The sequence below is a fragment of the Notamacropus eugenii genome, chromosome 6 (genome assembly GCF_028372415.1).
Source record: "Notamacropus eugenii isolate mMacEug1 chromosome 6, mMacEug1.pri_v2, whole genome shotgun sequence".
NCBI classification, from domain to species: domain Eukaryota; kingdom Metazoa; phylum Chordata; class Mammalia; order Diprotodontia; family Macropodidae; genus Notamacropus; species Notamacropus eugenii.
This window is the reverse complement of record NC_092877.1, coordinates 352621400-352643657: the sequence shown is the minus strand read 5'-3', so window position 1 is coordinate 352643657 and position 22258 is coordinate 352621400. Positions and strand designations below refer to the sequence as shown.

At 39.7% G+C, this 22258-nt stretch overlaps 1 protein-coding gene across 3 annotated transcripts in view; it reads right to left on the bottom strand.

Moving 5' to 3' along the window:
* Positions 1-22258, bottom strand: part of PLD1 (phospholipase D1) — a 264330-nt gene that overhangs the window by 16864 nt on the left and 225208 nt on the right. For all 3 annotated transcript variants that reach the window (XM_072618471.1, XM_072618470.1, XM_072618472.1), the window contains 3 exons: positions 12650-12763; positions 7204-7253; positions 6141-6275 (listed from right to left, as the gene is read on the bottom strand). In XM_072618471.1, coding sequence (XP_072474572.1) covers positions 6141-6275; positions 7204-7253; positions 12650-12763 — 299 coding nt within the window. The remainder of the gene's footprint in view (positions 1-6140; positions 6276-7203; positions 7254-12649; positions 12764-22258) is intronic.

Below are 22258 nucleotides of genomic sequence, written 5' to 3'. Positions count from 1 at the left end.
ATGACAGGCCTTTAAATATATAGAGGAGGAAAATGATGATGCTCCCTCGAAGTTTTCTCTGTTCTAGAATGAATACACTGAGCTCTTCCAACTGATTTTTACAAGGAATGAAATAGAGGTTTCCCTCTGGAGCTTCTCCACTCTTCTGTGGAGAACTTTCCTATCATGGAGAACCTTGATCTTCAAAGGCAGTGTGGTAGAGTGGAGAGGATTATGACTCTGAAGTGAGAGGCTCTGGGTCCAATCCCTGACTCTGCCATTTGCTCACCACATGACCTTGACCAAAATGGAATGATCTTCAAGTACTTTTCCCTGTCTAAATCTGTAATCTGATGACCCCTTTATTTATTCTGGATGATTTGCTAAGAGACGTCCCTCCAATAGAATGTAAGGCCAATGAGGGCTGGCGATGTCTCCTTTTTTTCTCTGTATTCCCAGAATATAACAGTAACTGTCAATAATCATGCTTAATAAATGCATGGTGAGTGAATGAATACTAATAAATAGCATTTATATAGCACTTTAGGGTTGGTAAAGCACTTTACAAATATTATCTCATCCTATCTTCACAATAAACCTGAGAGGTAGGTGCTATTATTATCCCTATGTTATAGATAAAGAAAATGAGGCAGATGGAGGTTACCTAAATGACTTGCCCAGGGTCACACAGCGAGTAAATGTCTGAGGCAGGATTTGAACTCAAATCTTCCTGATTCTGGGGCAGTTAGGTGGTGCAGTGGATAAAACTCCAGGCCTGGAGGACAACTTATCTTCCTGGGTTCAAATATGGCCTCAGACACTTACCAGCTGTTCTACCCTGAGCAGGTTAATTAACCCTCTTTGTGTCAGTTTCCTCAACTATAAAATGAGCTGGAGAAGGAAATGACTATCTAATAACTTCTTGAATTTGGATCCAATGTTCTGTCTACTGTGGCACCGAGCAGCTTCACTAGGTGTGTGAACAAATGAATGAATGCTGGTTTCGCTTACTTGAAACTAAAAATGAACATATACAGCTCAAGATCTGAAGTTTGGTTATGGAATAAATGCCACCCCAGTGTTCTAAATTACTCATAATTTGCCAATGGATTGGGTTCAAAAAGTCCATTGGTAAATCTATCGTTTGGGACTGGAGATATGCTTTATCATTACATACCTGGTTAGCATTGATGGCCAGCCCACAAATGCCAATGAAATCTAAAATATCCTTGACAACAGAACTAACTAGAATTGGGTGGTAGGTGATATGGTAGCAAGGGACTTGCATTCAGAGAATTTGGGTTTAAATCCTGGCTCTGACATTTACTACCTTATGATCTTTGGCAAGTGGTTTAAGCTCTTGGGGCCCGAATTCCTCATCTGTAAAATGAAGGTATTGAACCAAATAACCTCTAACTTCCCACCCATCTCTAAATCTTTAACCCTATGATCATGTCCTTTCCTCTTTATCTCAGCACTCTTTAGATCATTTCTATGGGACTATGCAAGAGCATTACTCACTCCTGGTCCAGGCAGGTCAATGGAAGCATTACATTACAGGAGAGATGTGGCTTACTGATAGGGTAGGAAGCACTTAATACATATTCATTGAGTTACATGGAAAGTGAAGAAATGTGGTGCCACAAATTTTCAGTGAAGTTGACAAATGCCAAACCATTAGGAGGTGCTGGGTTGGATTAGGTCTGCTCAAAGTTAAAATAAGATATTGACGTGTAGAAATGCCATCCAAATGTTAACTGGGTTTCTTTGTTAATGGGGTATATTAGATTCTGGAGGCCTCATCTCTTTTATAGGAAAATTATGGAATATCAGAGTTAGAAGGGATATTATGTAGCCCAACCCCTATCTCAACAATAATCAATCAAGGTACTATATATGCAAAGCATCTTGTAAATTTAAAGATGCTTTCCTCTCTCTCTCTGTATATATGTATACATATACACATGTATATACATATATACGTGTGTATATGTATACATATATGCCATATATACATATATATATATACACACACACACTTCTAACAGGTGGTCATCTGGTCTCTGCCTGAGGACCTCCAATGTGCAGGGGGATCACTATCTCCTAAGACCAACCATTCTGCTCTTGGACAGCTATCTTTGTTTGGAAGATTTTCCCAATATCAAATCAAATTTTGCCTCTTTACGACTTCCACCTAATAAAGCAATAGTTTACTTGGTGGACATAGCATGATTAATGATGCAGTCTCCAAGAAAAGGTGCAGAGAATTCGTGGTCAGTAGATGTCTAGAATAATGGGTAATTAAAAGAGGTCAATGGAGTGAAAAAAAATTCTTTGTTTTTGAAAGTCAGTGTGGGAAAGTGAAAATAATGCTGGACTTGGGGTCAGAGGGTCTGGATTTGAATTTTAGCTTGGTGAATAGTAACCTGTGTGACCTTGGACCAGTCACTGCATTTCTCTAGTATCTGACATGTCTATCGCACTTTGAGATTTGCAAAGTGATTTGTACATAAATATATTATCCCTTTTGATCTCCTGTGAAGTAGGTGCTGTTATTCCCATTTTACAAATGGGGAAACTGAGGTTCAGAGAGATTCAATGATCATGTGTCACAGTGGTTAGGTAACTGACCATAGAATCAGGAAGACTTAGGTTTGAATCTTGATTCAGTCGCTAACTAGCTAAGTCACCAGGGGTTATCTGCTAAACCTTTTCAGTTTACTCATCTGTAAAATGGAGATGACAGTAGTACCTCCTTTATGGGAGCATTTAGCAAAACTTAAAAGTGCTATAGAAATATCAGTAATTATTAATATAATTATTTTCAACTTGAATTTGGAATTAAGCAAGAAAATTTTTACTAAATTGTTCATATTCCTTGGTTCAAAGATCCTCTCTGAAGCTTTATCCCAAAGGGATAACTCAGTGGTATCAAAATGTTCACAATGATATTTTTTGTAACAGCAAGTATATTCTGCCCCAAATTTACTGCCTATACAACCCACGGTACATGAATGTAAACAAATATTACTGTGCTGAATAGGATAATAGCTAGCATTAACATGGCTTGTCAATGTTTGCAAGGGGCAGGTGGGTGGTGCAGTGGAGAGAGTGTCAAACCTGGAGTCAGAAAGATTCATCTTTGTGAGTTCAAAGCTGATCGTAGGCACTTACTGGCTGCGTAACCCTTGGCAAGTTACTTCACTGTGTTTGCCTCAGTTTCCTCATATGTAAAATGAGATGGAAAAAGAAATGTAAAAAAAAAGTATCTTTGCCAAGAAAACTCCAAGCAGGGCCACAAAGAGTCAGAAACAACTGAAAACAACTCAACAATAACAATGTACCACATTAATACCACACTAGAAAAATTGAAAGAAAACCTCCTTCCTTCTTCCTCTTAAGAAGCAGTAAACTGACTTTTTCCATGTGCTGATGGAGTTTGTTGGAGAATACATGCTGAGTCAAAACAAAACATAGCAAGAAATGAAAGAAATGGTAGCTTTGAATTTGATTATCTCTAAGGTCTATTCCAGCTCCAGACTCTACGCTATGCTGCTGGGCACCCCCCTCATGAGAAAGGACAAAGAAAGATTTGGGGATCCTTCAAATCTAATGACTTAATTTGGGAGCTGCTCCAAATCTATCTTGCCTCCTGCTGCCATGCTGGAGAATTTAGCTACAGGCATCTCTGACCTCTTTCAGATAAGGTTCTTAAATACTTCCCCAAAGTCTGGAAAACTTTTAAAGACGCCTCTTCATTCCCTGTCAAAATCTGACTTATCTGTAGTTATGTGAAAGAGGGCATCTGAAAATGCTGCTTTGTATTGCTTCTTTCCAAAGGAGACCAACAGACTAACGTAGCTCCTCAGCAGTGTGTCCACTTACTCAGAGCCAGGGCTTTCTATTAAGATGAAAAAGAACAAAACACCTCCAGTTTTTTTCTGAGAAAGGAAATCATTTCTATGAGTCATACTGTTCTTAGGGAGGAAGGCAAAAAAATAGAAGTCATACCTTTAAGTACTGGTAAATAATGTCCTGTTGAGACTCTAAGAACCAGATTTTCCTTGTCATGAATGAAGAGTTGTTTTGTAAAACTTATCAATTCTGACTAATGTCAATGTAATTTGGCCTTTGGGGGTTCAGAGACCAAGCTTTTCAAATGCTCCTCCTCTAGTCTCTTTTAATTTTGGTTCTGCAGTTGAAATCTATTTTACATTTGGATATTATGTAAAACCAAGCAAACAGAGAGACAATGTGACCTTCAAATGAAAAACATTCAGAACTGCCATTTTGGGACCTAGGTAGAGCTGAGCAGAATTAGAGACTTTTCTCTTGGCCAATTTTTTTTCCTTTTCAGTTTTGCTAGCAGTGACTGCTTTGCCCTACCTGCTACCACTGCCAAGTTTAATCTAAAAATAAACCTGGGACTCAGACTTTTGACTAGTTAGCAAAGAGTGTCCTTGAGAGAAGTGAGAAAGAAGTTTCTTGTATGACCAGAAAGCAGGTTATGTGAAGTCCCTGGAATTTCATTACTGCACTTGAAAAGCATCTGATAAATACCTACTATGGGCCAGGCACAGTGCTAGACATTGAGGATACAGAGATGAAAGGTAAAAAATTCCTGGAACACCTGTTACATTCCATTAGATGGGAACATATCTGGGTTGCTTAGGGGCTGTGAGCCCAGCACTTCCCTGGGAAGTCTGTTCGGATTGGTTGAGGAACTTGGTCATGCTTTTTGGCACTTGTATAGAACTACTGAGATGGTTGGAACCAAAGAGTTGAGTTTCTGGCAGTGGAAAGGAAAGGACTTTATAGCTAAACTCCTGAGAAAAAAATTGATTGGAGAAGAAGCCTTGTTATTTATCTCTCCTTCCCAGCCCCACCCCACCAAGGCTGGAAAGGCCTTATGAACTTCATAGGGTACAGAAGATTTGGACTTCTTCTTTGGATTCTTGGATGACAGTGTCTGTATCAGGGGTCAACGACAGATTGGAAGAGATGAGGAAAGAACATTCAAGGCTCTACGTAGAGCTCCAGCAGAAGAGCTCCACAAACCCAAGGGGAATTCCACATATCTTAGACATATCTTTATGTCTCTCAAATCTAGCTAAGAAGCCTGAGCTTAACTTAAAAGAAATGGGTAGAATTCAGTGATAGGACATACTGTGACCACAAAGGGGATCAACACAAACAAAAAAAACTGGAAAAATCAGTAACAGCTCATTTTTTTCCTGTACTTTCACAGAAAATTCTAAAGTATTAGTGGAATATAGTAAATATAACAAAATTTCAGAGTTGGGAAAATGTAGATTTCCCTTCAGATAGAGCATGGATAGCTTATATCAAGTCAAGTGGGTATCCTCTAGGATGGGGTAAACAAATAGCAGATCCCAACACTGGCCAAAGATAAACATGCTTGGGATTGCATAATCTCCTTCACTGGACTAGTCCATCATTACAATTCTCTTTATCAGGGAAACTTTGAGGACCTTTGGTCTGAGGTCATACAAAAGTCATTCAGACATGATCCTTGAAGTCATCCTATACTACCAATTAGACAGTCTGCTCCACAACACTAAAGCTATTTTTTCATTATGTCCAAAAGACAGAACCTGGAGCAAAGTGGCAAACAAATAAATACTTCTGTTTTGAATAGTATGCAACTGTTTCTGGGATTACTAATTTGACATTGGTGTGTGTAAATCACTGTTATTTTCTCACTTATTATACCATATGCTTCCCCAACACCGCCTAGGACCTAGCCAACTCTGTGTACTTGGGATTTTCAGACAGGGGAATTTGAGAGTTGGAAAACACCTCAAAGGTCATCTAGTCTAACCACTATGAAAGGAATGCTCACTTTTAAAACACATAAGTAAAGAGATCAAAATCATCCAGAGATCTAGCGTTGGGGAAGACCTTAGCTCTCCTAAATTTACTTTAACCCTCTCATGTTATAAAATAAGAAAACAGAAGATTAGGAAGATAAATAGATGTTTCCAAATTCAAACAGGATGCAAGCATCCTCAGGAATGATCAAGTAAGGTGGCCTTGCATTGTTATCTGCATGGGTGGAGAGAGTTCCCACACAAACATGGCACCTCTCTGTGGAATAATCACAATTATTCTAGAAATTGCCAAGATATCATTTGACTCACCAATAATGACAGTGTTATCATCTGCTATGAGCAACTTGCTGTGGACATAAATGAGCTCTGTGACAAGGTTTCCTTCCAGTTCTGCGTGTGTTCGAAGTCCACAGAATGATATGTAATTTATCCACTGATTGCCAACTATAGATTAAAGATGACATTGGAAAAATGTTTATTGCTTGGACAGGCATATCAGTTTAACTTATTCACAAGTAATGCATAGGTATAACCCTCACTAACCTAATAATGTTGATAATAGATTACCATCCAACCCCATCATTTTACAAGGTGACTGTCTCTGACTCTGCAGGTCTCAGTTTCCTCAACTGTAAAATGGGGATAACAACAGCACCTACCTTGTAGGATTTTTATGAGGATCAAATGAGATAATATTTGCAAAGTGCTTAGCACAGTATTTGGCACAACAGTAAGCACTTGATAAATATTAGCTATTATCCTAATTAGTATGAACAATGAATTCCTCAAAGTGGTCATGTAATTTAAATTTGCACTGTGTCTTTCCATTATATTTTATACACGCACACATATATATATTATTCATATATATGTATATATAATATATATAACCAATGACCATATTTTACATGATTACAACTTTGAATGGTAAGAATTCAGATATAGCCCACCACTTCACAGGATTCATAATTTGCACTAATGGGATTTGGCTTAACTGATTCAAGAGCAGTTTTCTATAAACAGGTAACAACAGTGACAACGTGATTGCTTCTAATAAAATTGTTGTTGGTCTTCCCCATTTCCTTCCAAATTAGTGACCATGAGTTTCCTATAAATGAGATGCAGTGGATAAAGCACTGTATTCATTTAGAATCAGAGGGCATGGTGCATCCAACGTTTGCTCCCATGGCAATGATTTGCCATATAAATTTACCTCTCTGGGTTTCAGCTTCCTCAACTAGAGAAACAAGGAGATTGGGTCAAATGCTCTTTCTCCTCCCAGTTTAGGATATCATTTGCCATGAACCCATCACTGCTCTCCTTCTCTGGTAACCAAAAATAATCAAAGGTGAATAAGAAACAAATCACTTACTCTCAGATTTTAATTGTCCAATGATAGAATTTTCTCCCCTGCACATGGTTCTGGAAATATTAAGGTAGAAGAAGAATTATCAACATTTTGAAGTCACCTAATGTCATTTTGATGATGAGGGTAAAAAATCAATTCTCCATCCCATGAAAGACTAACAGCCGTCTGTTAAAAAATTTTTTTGGTACTTTAAAGATAACAAGTTTCACTTGTGAAGCATTAAATTAAAATGTTCAAACACTTGAATGATATTACCCATGGTAAATGTTGTTTCTGTGGAATAAGTACATGTGAAGCTGTGAAGCTGATGTTTGGATTTGGAAATTTAAAGATAGTTACAAATGGACCTTTTCCTTTTGGAAATTTAGGTGAAGTGAAATAACCAAGACATACCCAAACTTCCTCAATCAAGAGAAAAACATTGCATTGTAACAAACTTGATTTCTAGATAAACATGAAGAGTCAACAATTTAGAAGGAGTGGCTTAAGCCATGCCTATGGAAGCAAAACTGGCTGCAAGGTTTAAAAACATTCTGCCCATTAACTAGTTCTTTTGTTTTCCAAGACATTGCCCAATTGGGCCCAATTTCCTAGGTTCAGTGCCCAATGAATATACCATCTACTCTCCTGAATCATGCAGACAGTGATAGATACACTTGTCCAAGGACAAGATGTATCTACATACATTTATCTTCATTCCATATTATGGCAAGAGTGGAATGGGTAGACAGAGAGAGAGCTATAGAGGAACAGGAACTGAAGAAGAGATCTTAGGCACCCATAGGCAAGAGAGTACGTAACAGAACTTCAGAGGGTACAGAGATATCAGACCATGTTCTATTTTTATTTAGATCTGTAGATTACTAAGTTAGTTCTAACTTCAATGTTTAACTTTAATTATTCCACAGGAAAAAAAATCATGAATTAACTCCATCAGCCAAAATGAAGATCCCATGTTCTATTTTCTTACTCTACAAATACAATTAAAATACTTGAAAAAAACCAGTCATGCCTAGACCATGTTGATATCATTTTGGATATTGAAGTATACATAAGGACATTTTAGCAGATAAAAGGATTTAGTTTGGGTTCTTTACTAAACATTAATCATGTCAATTTCAATTGGCTTGAAATCCATTTTTAAAAAATCTGCAGAAAAGAATTGAGATTTATAGTCTTCCACAAAATATCTGAGAATGGCAAATCAAGTAGATACTATACAATTTCATGTGTTGCTAATACTTTCATCATAACAAAAAGCTCCTGAAATGGGCATTTTTGATATTGCTCTATGGAAAATGCCAAACTAATAATGAAGACAAGGGGAAATTTTGGGAGTCCCTTATTGACTGTGGCTAAGCAGAATCCATCATCAAGGAAAACATGACAGCTTTCCCAAAAAATCTAGCAGGTGCAAAGTAGAGAGTCAAGAATCCACAAGTAATGACATCAGCCTCAAAAATGTCACTTGATTTGCGATAGAAAAAACTAAAATGCGTTCTGAGAAGGAAGCAACCCTAAGATACCTGTGTGAGTGATCAGACTCTGAGTGGGCTGAGAGAAGCACAGAAATGGGAAATTGCCACCAGGTCACTTAGCTGACAGGTTAAGCCTGAAGGCTAAATCATTTCTTCCTGAGATCAAAGTTTGGAAATGAGAAAATTTCAGAAATTCTTGAGAAATGACAAGAAAATGCTCACCTGCTTTTTCCACTGGTCCGTTCCTGCCTCAGGCTAGGTTCTGCTTATGGATGCCTAGCATGGTGAGTTAGGAGTTTCAGATTTCTATTTCCATCACTGAATCTGGAAACCTGATTTCCACTAATAAGTACTTTTCACCTGCCCCAAAGAACATTCCTTCCTTTTCCAATCTTTTTGGCCCAAACTTCTGATTTTGTTAGTATGTAGGATTCCTCGTGCTGAAAGCTTCTCCATCAATGCAGAGTCAATCAACCAATCAATAAACATTTGTAATATGCTTATTATGTTTTAGGTGCTGCACTAAGTGCTGGGGATACCAAAGGAGGCAAAAATCCGCTCCTGCTCTCAAGGAACTTACAGTCTAATGGGAGAGACAACATGCAAACAGATATATAAAAAGCAAGCTATATACAAGATATATCAGAAATAATTAAAAGAGGGAAAGTGCTCGAATTAAGAGATGCTGGGAAAGGCTTCCCATAGAAGACCTGAAGGAAGTCAGGAAGGTCAGTAGTTGGACCAGAAGAGGTAAAGTATTCAAGGTGTGGAGGACAACCAGAGAATATGACTACAATTGAAAGAAAGAATGTATTATTTGTGAAACAAACAGGAGGTCAATGCCACTGGATCCAAGAATGTGTGTTGGGGAACAAAGTGTTAAGAAGACAGGAAAAGTAGGAGTAGCTGCACTTCCAGAACTTTGGTTCTTAGAGAGTTGCCCAGAGCATTGAGTGTCTAGGGCACATAGCTAGTTTGTCCACTTTTTAACCTTCAGGGTATTCTATAAGTACAAATCTTTCTCCCTCTTTGATCTTAGAGGTATTTTTGGAGGAAAAAAATGGAGAAGCCGCCATTTATGACTTCTAGAATTTAATCTGTTATGACTGTTCATCTTCCCTAACATTTAAACATTCTTTAAAAATTTTTTCTATCATTAGGTTTTTATATCAACTTCATTTGTGAGTATTCCCTAGCTTGATTTTTGGAGAGGACCAATGGCATCACATGAACTGAATTTAAGTGAGGCAGAGTTGTACAAAGTCACCAGCCTCACTATCTCTTCCAGAGCCATCAACGTCCAGTGGCAGGATAAAAATCAGGATGACCAGTAATGCCTAGGGATGCAGTGGATGACCTTGGCATCTTCGATATCTGACCAAACTCTAAGCGCTTCACAGAATCTGGTTCAGCCGTCTTCATAGATGTTGGAACAAATTGGTCTCCTCCACCCATTGTGCCAGGGGAAGTCTTCACATGCTTGGGGCAGACATCCCGCTAACTCACTGACAGGTTTAAGAGCTATTAGTTACCCTTTATCTAGTTTGGCTCATTGCTAAGTACCACACTACAGCTTCTTAGAGCCACAGGTGAGAATCAGGTGACAGATGGACACCAAAGGTAAAAAAGCAGCCCTGAAAAGAGTTTGGCAAGCCCTCACACCAGAGGTGCTAGTCCTCCTGAACGCCCCTAAACCTCCATCCTTTGTAACAGATTTTTTTAAGGGATAGGAGTGGGAAAGCAGTTCAGCAAATCCATTCAACATAAAAATTGTATCTAACAGTATGTGAAATTATTTGTACCCATAGTTCCTCACCTCTGCAAAGAAGGATGGGAGGTAAATTTTCTCAACTTTTCTTTCCTCCATTAAAGGAGGTGAGATGGTAAAGGATTTGATGAAATTTCAATATACAGCGGACTCACTCCCTGGATGAACAACTATTTCCAGCAGGGAGAGTCATCAGCCACCATGGTAAATTTGTCCATAGGATCTACAACAGGGTTATAGATGTTTTTGATAATGCACCCTATCAGAAAAGAGCTTTTGAGCACATATTCCCAATGTGTATATATTGATTTATCTACATCATAATACAGAAAATAGACACAAGAAAAGATCAGATTAAGATGTAGTAATATCTGACTTTGGCATTCGCACTGAGCCACTAGAATTATGGATTAACAGAGTGATATGATCAGTCTTGAACTTTAGAAAAAGTACAGCTGAGTGGACTGGAGCAAAGAGAAAACTGAGGCAGAGAAGATGACTGCAATGTCTAATAAGGGAGTATGATAGCAGTGTAAAGAGAAAAAAGGAACATCCATGAGAGACGTTTTTGAGGTGGAAATAGCAGACCAACTGAATCTGAAGGGTGAGAGAGAATGAGAGTGAGAATGAGGAGCAGAAAGTGAAAGTGAGGTTGGGAATGGGGATGACCAGGAGGAAAGTACCCACTAGCTATTAAGGAAGTTCAAAACTGGAGGGGTTGGATTTGGGGGAACGAGAATATAATGAACGCAGTAATCCAGACTTGTAACCTTTCTCTACCTGTTCACCTTAACTCTGTCCTATAAAAACCTAAAGATGTGGGGGTGGGGAGCTCTTCCTCACTGGTCACTGCCCTGAGCCCAGAGCCAGACAAAGTCCTTGTTTGTTCATGAAGTCTGGGTCACAGCATATACCAGGGAGAGGGAAGGGAATTTTTTCAATGATGCCTGTGTGATACCTGAGATGAAGTTAGGACCCCACTGAGCAAAAAGGTAGAATGTGGGAGCTTGCAAAGCCTGGGAGGGGACAAGAGTAAGGGAGAGTTGGGCAGATAAAGTGGGTGGCATGGATGTGCTAGAGACAAGCTCTGTGACTGAGTATCAAGGGAAGGTGGGATGAGACCTATATTCCCACATTCTGATTGGTCATTCACCCCTTGGGGTCATGCTATGGTTCTCCAGTGGACTAGGGCCTTTGCTGGTCTCTATACCCATGCTCACATATTAACTGATGATATATATCTTTAAAGAAAACACTGCTATCCTCAATACTCAAAGGCTATCCTTAAAACTTCTATCCTCCGCATAAGATGACAGGAAACTCACTAACTCTCCAGCAGCTTTCAGAATACTGACTTGCACATTAAAAAGCATCAAAGGAGTTAAAATCAGTGGGGGGTGCCTTTTGGGTTCTTCTATACCTGCTATGCCCAGAACTAAATACACCCACTTAGGGTCAGTCGGGGCCAGCCTTCTATAGTTCTTGTCACAGGCTCTAGTGATTAGTTTCTGTGATTCAGTCCAAGTGGTTCCCTTTCCACAGATGCAGACTGCAAGTTGTCTATGGGTAGGAGATGATTTTTAACTCTCCGTGGTGAAAAGATGCATCACCGTGCAGTCAGCCTGGAGATTACTTGGGTGGTTCTGAACCTAAAAGATATATGAATCATTCCTAGGCCTGATTTGAAAACAATCTTGGTGGGACCTATGAGAATACTGGCAGACAGAAATACAGAGCTGAAGTTGCATGGTCCACTGACACAGCCTTTTTTGAGAATCTACAGATAGCTCCAGTGAATGGCACAATTTGGATCTTGTCCACAATGGTAACATATCCAAAAATGATAGAAAAATACCAATAAAGAGAAAATATTCAGTACAGAGGCAATTATGTGGTAGAGTAGATAGAGGGCAGGAGTCAAGCAGGTCTGAACTCAAATCTGGTCTCAGACTAACTGTATAATCCTGGACCAGTCACTTAGCTGCTGTTTTCCTTAGTTTCCTCAGTTGTAAAATGGGAATAATAACACCTACTTCCCAGGGTTTCTATGAGGATCAAATAAGATGTTTACAAAGTTTTTTGCATATCTTACATCACTGGATTTATTTTTTAAATAAAATTTGACTGAATTCCTGTGGAAAGACAATTATTTCTGTTCTATCAGTGCACGAGATCAAAATGCCAAATAATCTTTTTTGGCTACCTGTAATTGAAATGCATGATGGCCTGAAGAGCATTTCCACCCCCTGTTGAAATGTCTCCTTCGAATCCAGGCAGGAGCGGGATCACCACATATACCCGGTACCGCTGGCCCTCTCTGCAAAAGTCAAATGCAAAAAGAGACCCAACAGTACAATAAGCATTCGTTTGAAATAACATTCAGGCAAGTCAGATGGTTTTCAGAGAGCAGGCAGAAGAGCCCAACAAACCAATTTTATCATATTTCAGGATATTAGGGTAACAGATCAGTTAGAGCTGGAAGCAAGATAGATATTAATAAGTCTCTCTGTATCTCTCTGTCTCTGTTGCTCCCCGGCTCTGTCTCTTTCTCTCTTTCTTTCTTTCATTCTCCCTTTCCCTCTCTCTCCCTCCCTTTTTCCCTCTCCTTTCCTTCTTTCTCTCCCTTCTTCTTTCCTGTCTCTGTCTCCTTCCCTCTCTTTATCCTCCCTATCTCTCTGTTCCCTCCATCCATCTTCTCTCTCTCTCTCTCTCTCTCTCTCTCTCTCTCTCTCTCTCTCTCTCTCTCTCTCTCTCCCTCTCTCTCCCTCTCTCCTTTTCCCTTTTCCTCTCCCTCCTTTCCTCCATTTTCTTACCCTTCTCTCCCTCCATCCCTCTCTTCTGTCTCTCTCTCTCTGTCTCTCCTTCCCTCCCTCTCTCCTCTCTATCTGTCCTCTCCCTCTTTCCCTCTCTCCTCTCTTTCTCTCTCTCTCTCAAATATCTATATAGATATCTCTCATATGTATAAAATATAGTACATAGACATATTTATTATGTATTACATAATCAAATATATATGTATATCTATATACACATACATATGATCACATCTGCTCGCTCAGGTAGGGAAGTACACTGAAGGCTATCTTTCATCCTCCTGAAGGGGAATCTAACTCCTGCAGACAAGTCAGAGAACTTTGAGAGAAATGTCCTTGAAAGGCAGCTACAAGCTTTTGGAAGGCTAACTGGAGCTGAAGACAAGTAGAGGAAGCTGCCTGTATCTCCTCAACACATCCTGTGACTTCCAATGCTTATAACTTTACAGACCAAGAGTGATTCTACTCTAGTGACATCTCTCCACAGTTGAGCTGATGTAATTCTTCTCTATCCCTAATCTGTATTCCAATTTCTCTTTACCACTTCCTTTGCTTAAAAAGACTTAATAGGTATTTATGTTTTTGTTTTTGTGTTTTTGTAATCAGCATTTAGTAGGAGGGAACAGGAGATAATAATTTAAGCATTTCCTTCCCCTTGAGAGCAATTGGGAAAAGTGATTTTGATCATGAGTTCCCCAAAATAATAACCCTCCCAAACCAATTACATTTACAGTGCAGCAGATGGATAGAATTCTAACCCAACACCTTCCTTCAAGATAAGTTAGCAAAGGAACAAATCCCCAGACACAGCTTTCCTCCCACATCCCTCAAGACAGAAATCACAATGGGACAGATCCTAGATATCAAACCATGCCACAAATAATTCTAGCCAAACTTATATTGACAGATAATTATATAAATATATATATACATATATATATGTGTGTGTGTGTACATATGTATATACACACATAATAGCAATTAATAAACATTTATTAAGGCAAAAAGGAAGCAAAAATATAACTGAATTTGGCAGTGAAATAGGGATCCTCACACACAAGTGCTAATGATGTGATACTTTGTAGAGGGCAAGAATCAATCCAAAGCAAACCCTACTTGAGGACCATCTGAGACTTATTAATTATGGAAAGTTCTAGAGAGTCATCATTATAAATACTGTTTCCCTGCAACATGGTCACAGAATCACAGAACTCTCAGCATTCAAAAGGACCTCAGATGCCATCTTGGTGCAGTGGTTAGGGCACAGAACTCAAAATCAAGAAGACCTGAGTATAAATGTTGCTTCAGACCATTACTAGCTCTATGATCCTGAGTAAGTTACTTACTTTTTGTGTTTCAGGTATCTTATATGGAAAATGAGGGAACTGGTCCCAGTGGTCTCTGAGACCAATTCTAGCATAAAAGAGCACAATGCTGAGATTCAGCCTGACCTATGTCTGACAACATTCCTGAAAAGTAGTTCTCCAATCTCTGCTTGAAGATTTCCAGTGAAAGGGAACTCACTACATTCCAAGTCAACCCAGTCGCGAGAGGTCTTACAATCTTAACCCTATATGTGACCTGAGAGGGAACTTCAGTCATGATGGTTGAACAAAGTTCATCATTGTCATTCTGAGACTTTCAGAAAAATCCTAAATCATCACTGTTTAAAAAAAAAGATGCTTTGAAATCATACCTTCTTTAAAACTATCATTTTCCACACTTAAGCCCACCCTTCCAGATTGAAGCAGGAAGATCAAAAGTTTAGAAGGAAGGAAATATGCATCTATTAAGTGCCTGCCATGTGCCAGGCACTGCTTTAGGGACTTTCTTTTTCTCATATGATCCTCATAACGAATCTGGGAGGTTGGTGCTGCTGCAGTGGATGGAGTACCAGTGCAGGAGTCAGGAGGACCTGAGTTCAAATCTCACCTCAGACACTTGACACTCACTAGTGTGTGACCTTGAGCAAGTCACTTAACCCCAATTGCCTCATCGTGGGTCATCTCCTGTCATCCTGATGAATATCTGGTCACTGGATTCAGATGATTCTGGAGGAGAAGTGAAGCTGGTGACCTACACAGCCCTCCCTCACTCAAAACAAAGCCATCATTTCTCTGATAGAATGGTCTTCTTCAGAAACGAAGGATGAACACATACACACATACACACACACTAACTGATCTCTATTTTATAGAGAGGGAAACTCAGACAGACAGCACTTAAAGGACTTGCTCAGGTCACATAGCTAGTAAGTGTCTGTGGTTGGATTTGAACTCAGAACTTCCTGACTCTAGCACTTTCATTACTGTGCCACCCAGTTGCCCCCCAGAGCAGACATGCACCATATGACTATTTATATGCAGAGAAATTCTCTTTTTCCTATTGCCAAGCTTTTGTCCAGACCCTTATGTATGTATATAATGCACTCCTTCCAGAGGCGGAGCAAGATGGCGGAGTAGAAAGACGCACATACACATAGCTCTGAACCCACAACCCATAGAACGGCTACAGGGAAGTAACTCATGGCGAATTCTGCACCCAGAGGCCACAGAATATTGGAGAGAGGGAGATTTCTGTTCCGGAGAGACCTGCAAACCTCTCGCGGGGGGTCCTTCGCGCTGCGGACTGGGCGCCGGGACTGGGAGCCGGGACTGGGAGCCGGGACTGGGAGCTGAGTGCAGCCGTGCCATGGCCGCAGCACCGAGAGGAAAAGATCCAAGCAGGCTTCAGGGACGAGATCTCCAGCGGCCGCACAAGTCCCTCCACCCACAGGTGATGGGGGTCGGTGAGAGAGTCTCTTTGGCGGGTCGAGAGGGGAGTGGGGTGCCCCCATAATTCAGGCCCCCCCAGGAGGTAGAAGCTGAGAGGTGGCTGCAGACCTGGGCTCCCCAAGCGGGCGGGAGCCTGGATCCATTGTGGAAGGTCTGTGCATAAACCCCCTGAGGGAACTGAGCCTGAGAGGCAGCCCTGCCCCGACCTGACCACCTGAACTTAATCTCACACGGAATATCAGCCCTGCCCCCGCCAAAAGCCCTAAGGCTGGAAGCAGCATTTGAATCTCAGACCCCAAACTCTGGCTGGGAGGATCAGGAGGCGAGGTGGGTGTGAGGAGAATATTCAGAGGTCAAGTCACTGGCTAGGAAAATGCCCAGAAAAGGGAAAAGAAATAAGACTATAGAAGGCTACTTTCTTAGAGAACAGGCATTTCCTCCCTTCCTTTCTGATGAGGAAGAACAATGCTTACCATCAGGCAAAGACACAGAAATCAAGGCTTCTGTGTCCCAGCCCACCCAGTGGGCTCAGACCATGGAAGAGCTCAAAAAGAATTTTGAAAATCAAGTTAGAGAGGTAGAGGAAAAGCTGGGAAGAGAAATGAGAGACATGAAGTCAAAGCATGAACAGCAGATCAGCTCCCTGCTAAAGGAGACCCAAAAAAATGTTGAAGAAATTAACACCTTGAAAACTAGCCTAACTCAATTGGCAAAAGAGGTGCAAAAAGCCAATGAGGAGAAGAATGCTTTCAAAAGCAGAATTAGCCAAATGGAAAAGGAGATTCAAAAGCTCACTGAAGAAAACAGTTCTTTCAAAATTAGAATGGCACAGATGGAGGCTAATGACTTTATGCAAAACCAAGAAATCACAGAACAAAGAGAGAAGAATGGAAAAATGGAAGATAATGTGAAATATCTCATTGGAAAAACAACAGACCTGGAAAATAGAGCCAGGAGAGATAATTTAAAAATTATGGGACTACCTGAAAGCCATGATCAAAAGAAGAGCCTAGACATCATCTTTCATGAAATTATCAAGGAAAACTGCCCTGAGATTCTAGAACCAGAGGGCAAAATAAATATTCAAGGAATCCACAGAACACCGCCTGAAAGAGATCCAAAAAGAGAAACTCCTAGGAACATTGTGCCAAATTCCAGAGTTCCCAGGTCAAGGAGAAAATATTGCAAGCAGCTAGAAAGAAACAATTCAAGTATTGTGGAAATACAATCAGGATAACACAAGATCTAGCAGCCTCTACATTAAGGGATCGAAGGGCATGGAATAGGATATTCCAGAAGTCAAAGGAACTAGGACTAAAACCAAGAATCACCTACCCAGCAAAACTGAGTATAATACTTCAGGGGAAAAATTGGTCTTTCAATGAAATTGAGGATTTTCAAGTATTCTTGATGAAAAGACCAGAGCTAAAAAGAAAATTTGACTTTCAAACACAAGAATGAAGAGAACCATGAAAAGGTGAACAGCAAAGAGAAGTCATAAGGGACTTACTAAAGCTGAACTGTTTACATTCCTACATGGAAAGACAATATTTGTAACTCTTGAAACATTTCAGTATCTGGGTACTGGGTGGGATTACACACACACACATGCACACACGCACACATACATAGAGACAGAGTGCACAGAGTGAATTGAAGAGGATGGGATTATATCTTAAAAAAAAAATGAAATCAAGCAGTGAGAGAGAAATATATTGGGAGGAGAAAGGGAGAAATTGAATGGGGCAAATTATCTCTCATAAAAGAGGCAAGCAAAAGACTCATTAGTGGAGGGATAATGAGGGGAGGTGAGAGAAAAACATGAAGTCTACTCTCATCATATTCCACTAAAGGAAAGAATAAAATGCACACTCATTTTGGTAGGAAAACCTATCTCACAATACAGGAAAGTGGGGGATAATGGGACAAGCAGGGTGGGGGGGATGATAGAAGGGAGGGCATGGGGAGGACAATGCAATTCGAGGTCGACACTGATGGGGAGGGATAGGATCAAAAGAGAATAGAAGTAATGGGGGACAGGATAAGATGGAGGGAAATATAGTTAGTCCTATACAACACAACTATTATGGAAGTCATTTGCAAAACTACACAGATTTGGCCTATATTGAATTGCTTGCCTTCCAAAGGGAAGGGGTGGAGAGCGAGGGAGGTAAAGAAGTTGGAACTCAAAGTGTTAGGATCAACTGTCGAGTAATGTTCTTGCCACTAGGAAATAAGAAATACAGGTAAAGGGGTATAGAAAGCTATCTGGCCCTACAGGACAAAAGAGAAGACGGAGACAAGGGCAGAGAGGGATGATAGAAGAGAGAGCAGATTGGTCATAGGGGCAATTAGAATGCTTGGTGTTTGGGGGGGGGAGGGGATAAAAGGGGAGAAAATTTGTAACCCAAAATTTTGTGAAAATGAATGTTAAAAGTTAAATAAATAAATTTAATTAAAAAAAAATAATGCACTCCTTCCTCACTTCTGCCTTCTGCAATCCTTATCTTTCTTCACGTCTCAGCTGAGGGATTGCCTTTTACTGGGACCGTTAACTGGTCTTTCTATACTGAAATGTCTGTTTCCTTATCTACCTGCCTATACAGTATGTATGGATGTATACACACACATATACATATATATACAGACAGGTAGATATATAGACAGACAGACTGACAGACAGATGACAGACAGACAGACAGATAGATAGATAGTTACTGCTGCTATTGTATCTACCAGTAGAATGCCAACTCCCTGAGGCAGGGGCTATTTTTTTTCTTTTTGTCTTTGTAATTCCTTGCATATATTAAATACTTTAATAACTATGGAATTTGGGTTGAATTTCTTTTGCATCCTTATGTTGGCAGAAGCCAATGTTTTAGGATTTGTCAATGTGGCACACTCTAATATATACATTTTTCAAAGACACAGTGTGGTCTAATGGTTAGAGAGATTGACTTGGGTTAGGAGCCCTGAGTTCAGATCTTTCTCAGACATTTCTTAACTGTGTGACTCTGGACAAATCATTTAACCTCTTTTCCTCATCTGTAAAATGAGCTAGAGAAGGAAATGGCAAACCACTGCAGTATCTGTGCCAAGAAAACCCCAAACAGGGTCATAAAAAGTCAGAAAAAGCATGAATAACAAATATAATTGATTGTTCCTTTGTCACAAGAGAGATTTCACTGCGGGTGCCGTTGCATCACAGGAATCCAGACTCTGTGACACCTTCCTCGAAAGTCAGCTCCTTGGAAGTTGGTGTTTAAGCTTGTTTGTCCAAAGCACGGTCAAGGTCATTGATGTCAGGTGGAGCCACAAGGCAGCTTGGATTTTTCTTCAAGGCAGGGCAGCTTTACATGGGAGGGCTTTAAACTGGGGTTGGTAATGCTCAGGGCTAACCACTAGATGGCAAGCACAGTTTGGGCTGAAACGCATCATTCCAAGAATTACAAAATTTTCTGCCTAGGAACTACAGAAAAAATGACTCATGTCCCTAAATGATAAACAGAAGACTGAGGAAGGAGGGTGGAGGAGAAGAGCAGAAGGATTGCTTAATATATTTTCAAATGAGTCTACCAGTCAGAAGTCCAGATAAAACTTTAACTCCATAATCACCATTTCAAGGTCAATCTCAAGAAGGGCCAGATTTTCTACATGATCAAATATTAAGAGGAATGAAGACCTCCACCAGATTCGAATGAAAGTTCCCACCACGGTGTAGTGGACAGAGAGGGCTGCTGGCCTTGAAATGAAAAAACCTGGGTTCAAGCCCAGATTCTAACATTAGTGGTGTGATCCTAGGTGACACATAACTTCAATGACTCAGACAACTCTCTGAGAGATGAATTTCCATCTATATCAATGGAGACCGTTTTCCTATTAGGGAATTCGATAATGAAATCACAGATCCTTAAAGATGCAGAATGAGATCTATTTTTGGACACATCTAATGTAGGAATTTGCTTTCCTATATGCATATTAGTTTCGAAGGTTCTCTTTTCTTCTTTTTGTTCAATGAGGAGAGATAGGAGGAGAAAAATAAATGTCAATTTGAAAAAAATAATTAATTCTTTATTTTAAATTATTTTTAAATTAATTGAATTTTTAAAAAAATCATCGGTTCAGGAAAAAAATACCACCATTGTTCCAAGAATCATGCTAAACTCTGCAGGTACAAAGACAAAAAAATGAAAAAGGCCCTGTCTTCAAAAAGTTTAATTAATTTAATTGAATTTAAATTCTCCTCTCTTCCTAAGGTCCATGTCCAAGACCAGCCTTCTCGAGAAGTTCCTTCATCCTTCCAGCAGCCAAGCTGAGTTCCACAAAACCTAAAGGCACTATATGTGAGGACCTCCAATGAGAGAACATATGCCTAGTCTCTCCAGAGAAAGCTTCTGGATTCTTCCCTTTCAGACCCATCTTTCATTCAGCTGTCAGACTGGTATTGCTCAAACCCAAGTCTAACTATGTCATTTCCCTGCTTCAAAAGCTCCCAGTGGAGCTTTTAAATTCAATTTTTTTTTCTGCTTTCAGAAGGTGGGGTTTTCTTTTTTTTTCTTTTTCCCACTTAATAGTATTTTATTTTTTTCAATTATGTGTAAAGATAGTTTTCACCATTTACTTTTATAAGATTTTGAATTCCATTTTTTTCTCCCTCCCTTCCTCCTTTCCCTTCTTCTGATATAGGCTATACATGTATAATTATATTGAACACATTTCCACATTAACTAGTAGATCAAGCAGCGGGTCCTCTGCCAGACTCAGCTGACCTAGAACACCTTTTATAATTTGGTTCCCATGGCCTTAGCATCCTTCTGTACCATTCATGGACCCTTCTTTAATTCTGCTGGTTTGTAAGCTGTTCATCATCTACTGCACTCCACCTACTATCTTGGAGCATTGGCACAGATGTCTTCTCCCTCATCACCTTCATCTTGGAGAATCTCCAGCTTTCTTTAGACACTATGCCTTCTAAGAGGCCTTTCCTGATCACCCCAATTGTTAGTACTTTCCCTCAATAATAATAACTAACATTTATATGTCTCTTTAAAGTTTACCAAGCATCACACATGGTATCTCATTCTATCCCTCCCAAAACTCCTCTGTTTCACTTACCCCAATGCCTGGGATATAGTATGTAGTTAGTGGATGCTTGCAGAATTGTACTGCCCTGAAATTGAATTTCATGTGGAAATGTGTTTAATACGGTTATACATGCATAGCCTATATCAGACGGAGGAGAGGGAGGGAGAGAGGGAGAAAAAAAATGGAACTCAAAATCTTATAAAAGTAAATGGTAAAAAATATCTTTACATGTATTTGAAAAAAATAAAATATTATTAAGTGGAAAAAAGAAAAAAAAAAGAAAATCCCACCTTCTAAAAGCAGAAAAAAAAATTCCATTTAAAACCTTTGAGAGAGTTGTCTGATACCTGTACTTCTAGAAAGCAAACAGCAAAACACAGATAAATACCACAGTGAGAAATATGCTATTTGATGATTCAATAAGCCATTTGTGAAGCAACTGCTCTATGCTGAGAGCTGTGTTGGCCCCAAGATTCAAAGCTCAAAATTAAGCAATTCCTGCCTCGAGGAGATTATGTTCTACGGAGGGGGGCAACAAGTACATGGATAAATAAATAGGTCATCAGAAGTGGGAGGGCACACTAATCAACCATGATTCTGTTTCTTAAATTCTTCTTTTGCACTAGAGCTCTCCTCCTATTTCAGTTTCCTAAGATCCAGAATTTTGGTAGCTCTTTAGATCCGATGATTGTGTCAAGGATTCGATTGGAACCTTGTCATTTATTATTCATGCCCTCTCTCCCTGGTTTTGTCCAATGATACCATTGTCCAGCAGGTGCAAGTGCAAGAAGGCTTGGTGAAAGGTGGAACTTGTGTGTGGTATTTATTTCAACAGAGGGAAAGGAAGGGAGCAAGGTTTGTTAGCTAACAGTCACCAAGAAGTTGATATTTTAACAGTCCTTTCAGCAGGGTGCAGGAAGTCTTGAGGGCCACTGTGTCAAAAACAACTTCCTAGATCCAAGCCACCACAACCACGGTTCAACTGAGCTGAGCCTGAAACGTGACTTTTAAAATTTGGAGATGGTGCAGTAGAATAATAAATAAAAGAAATAATAAAAGAAATAAAAAGAAATAATAAAATAAAAATCGAGGAAATAGGGTTATTGTTTGTTTTATTGTTTTATGTAACCTTCCATAAAA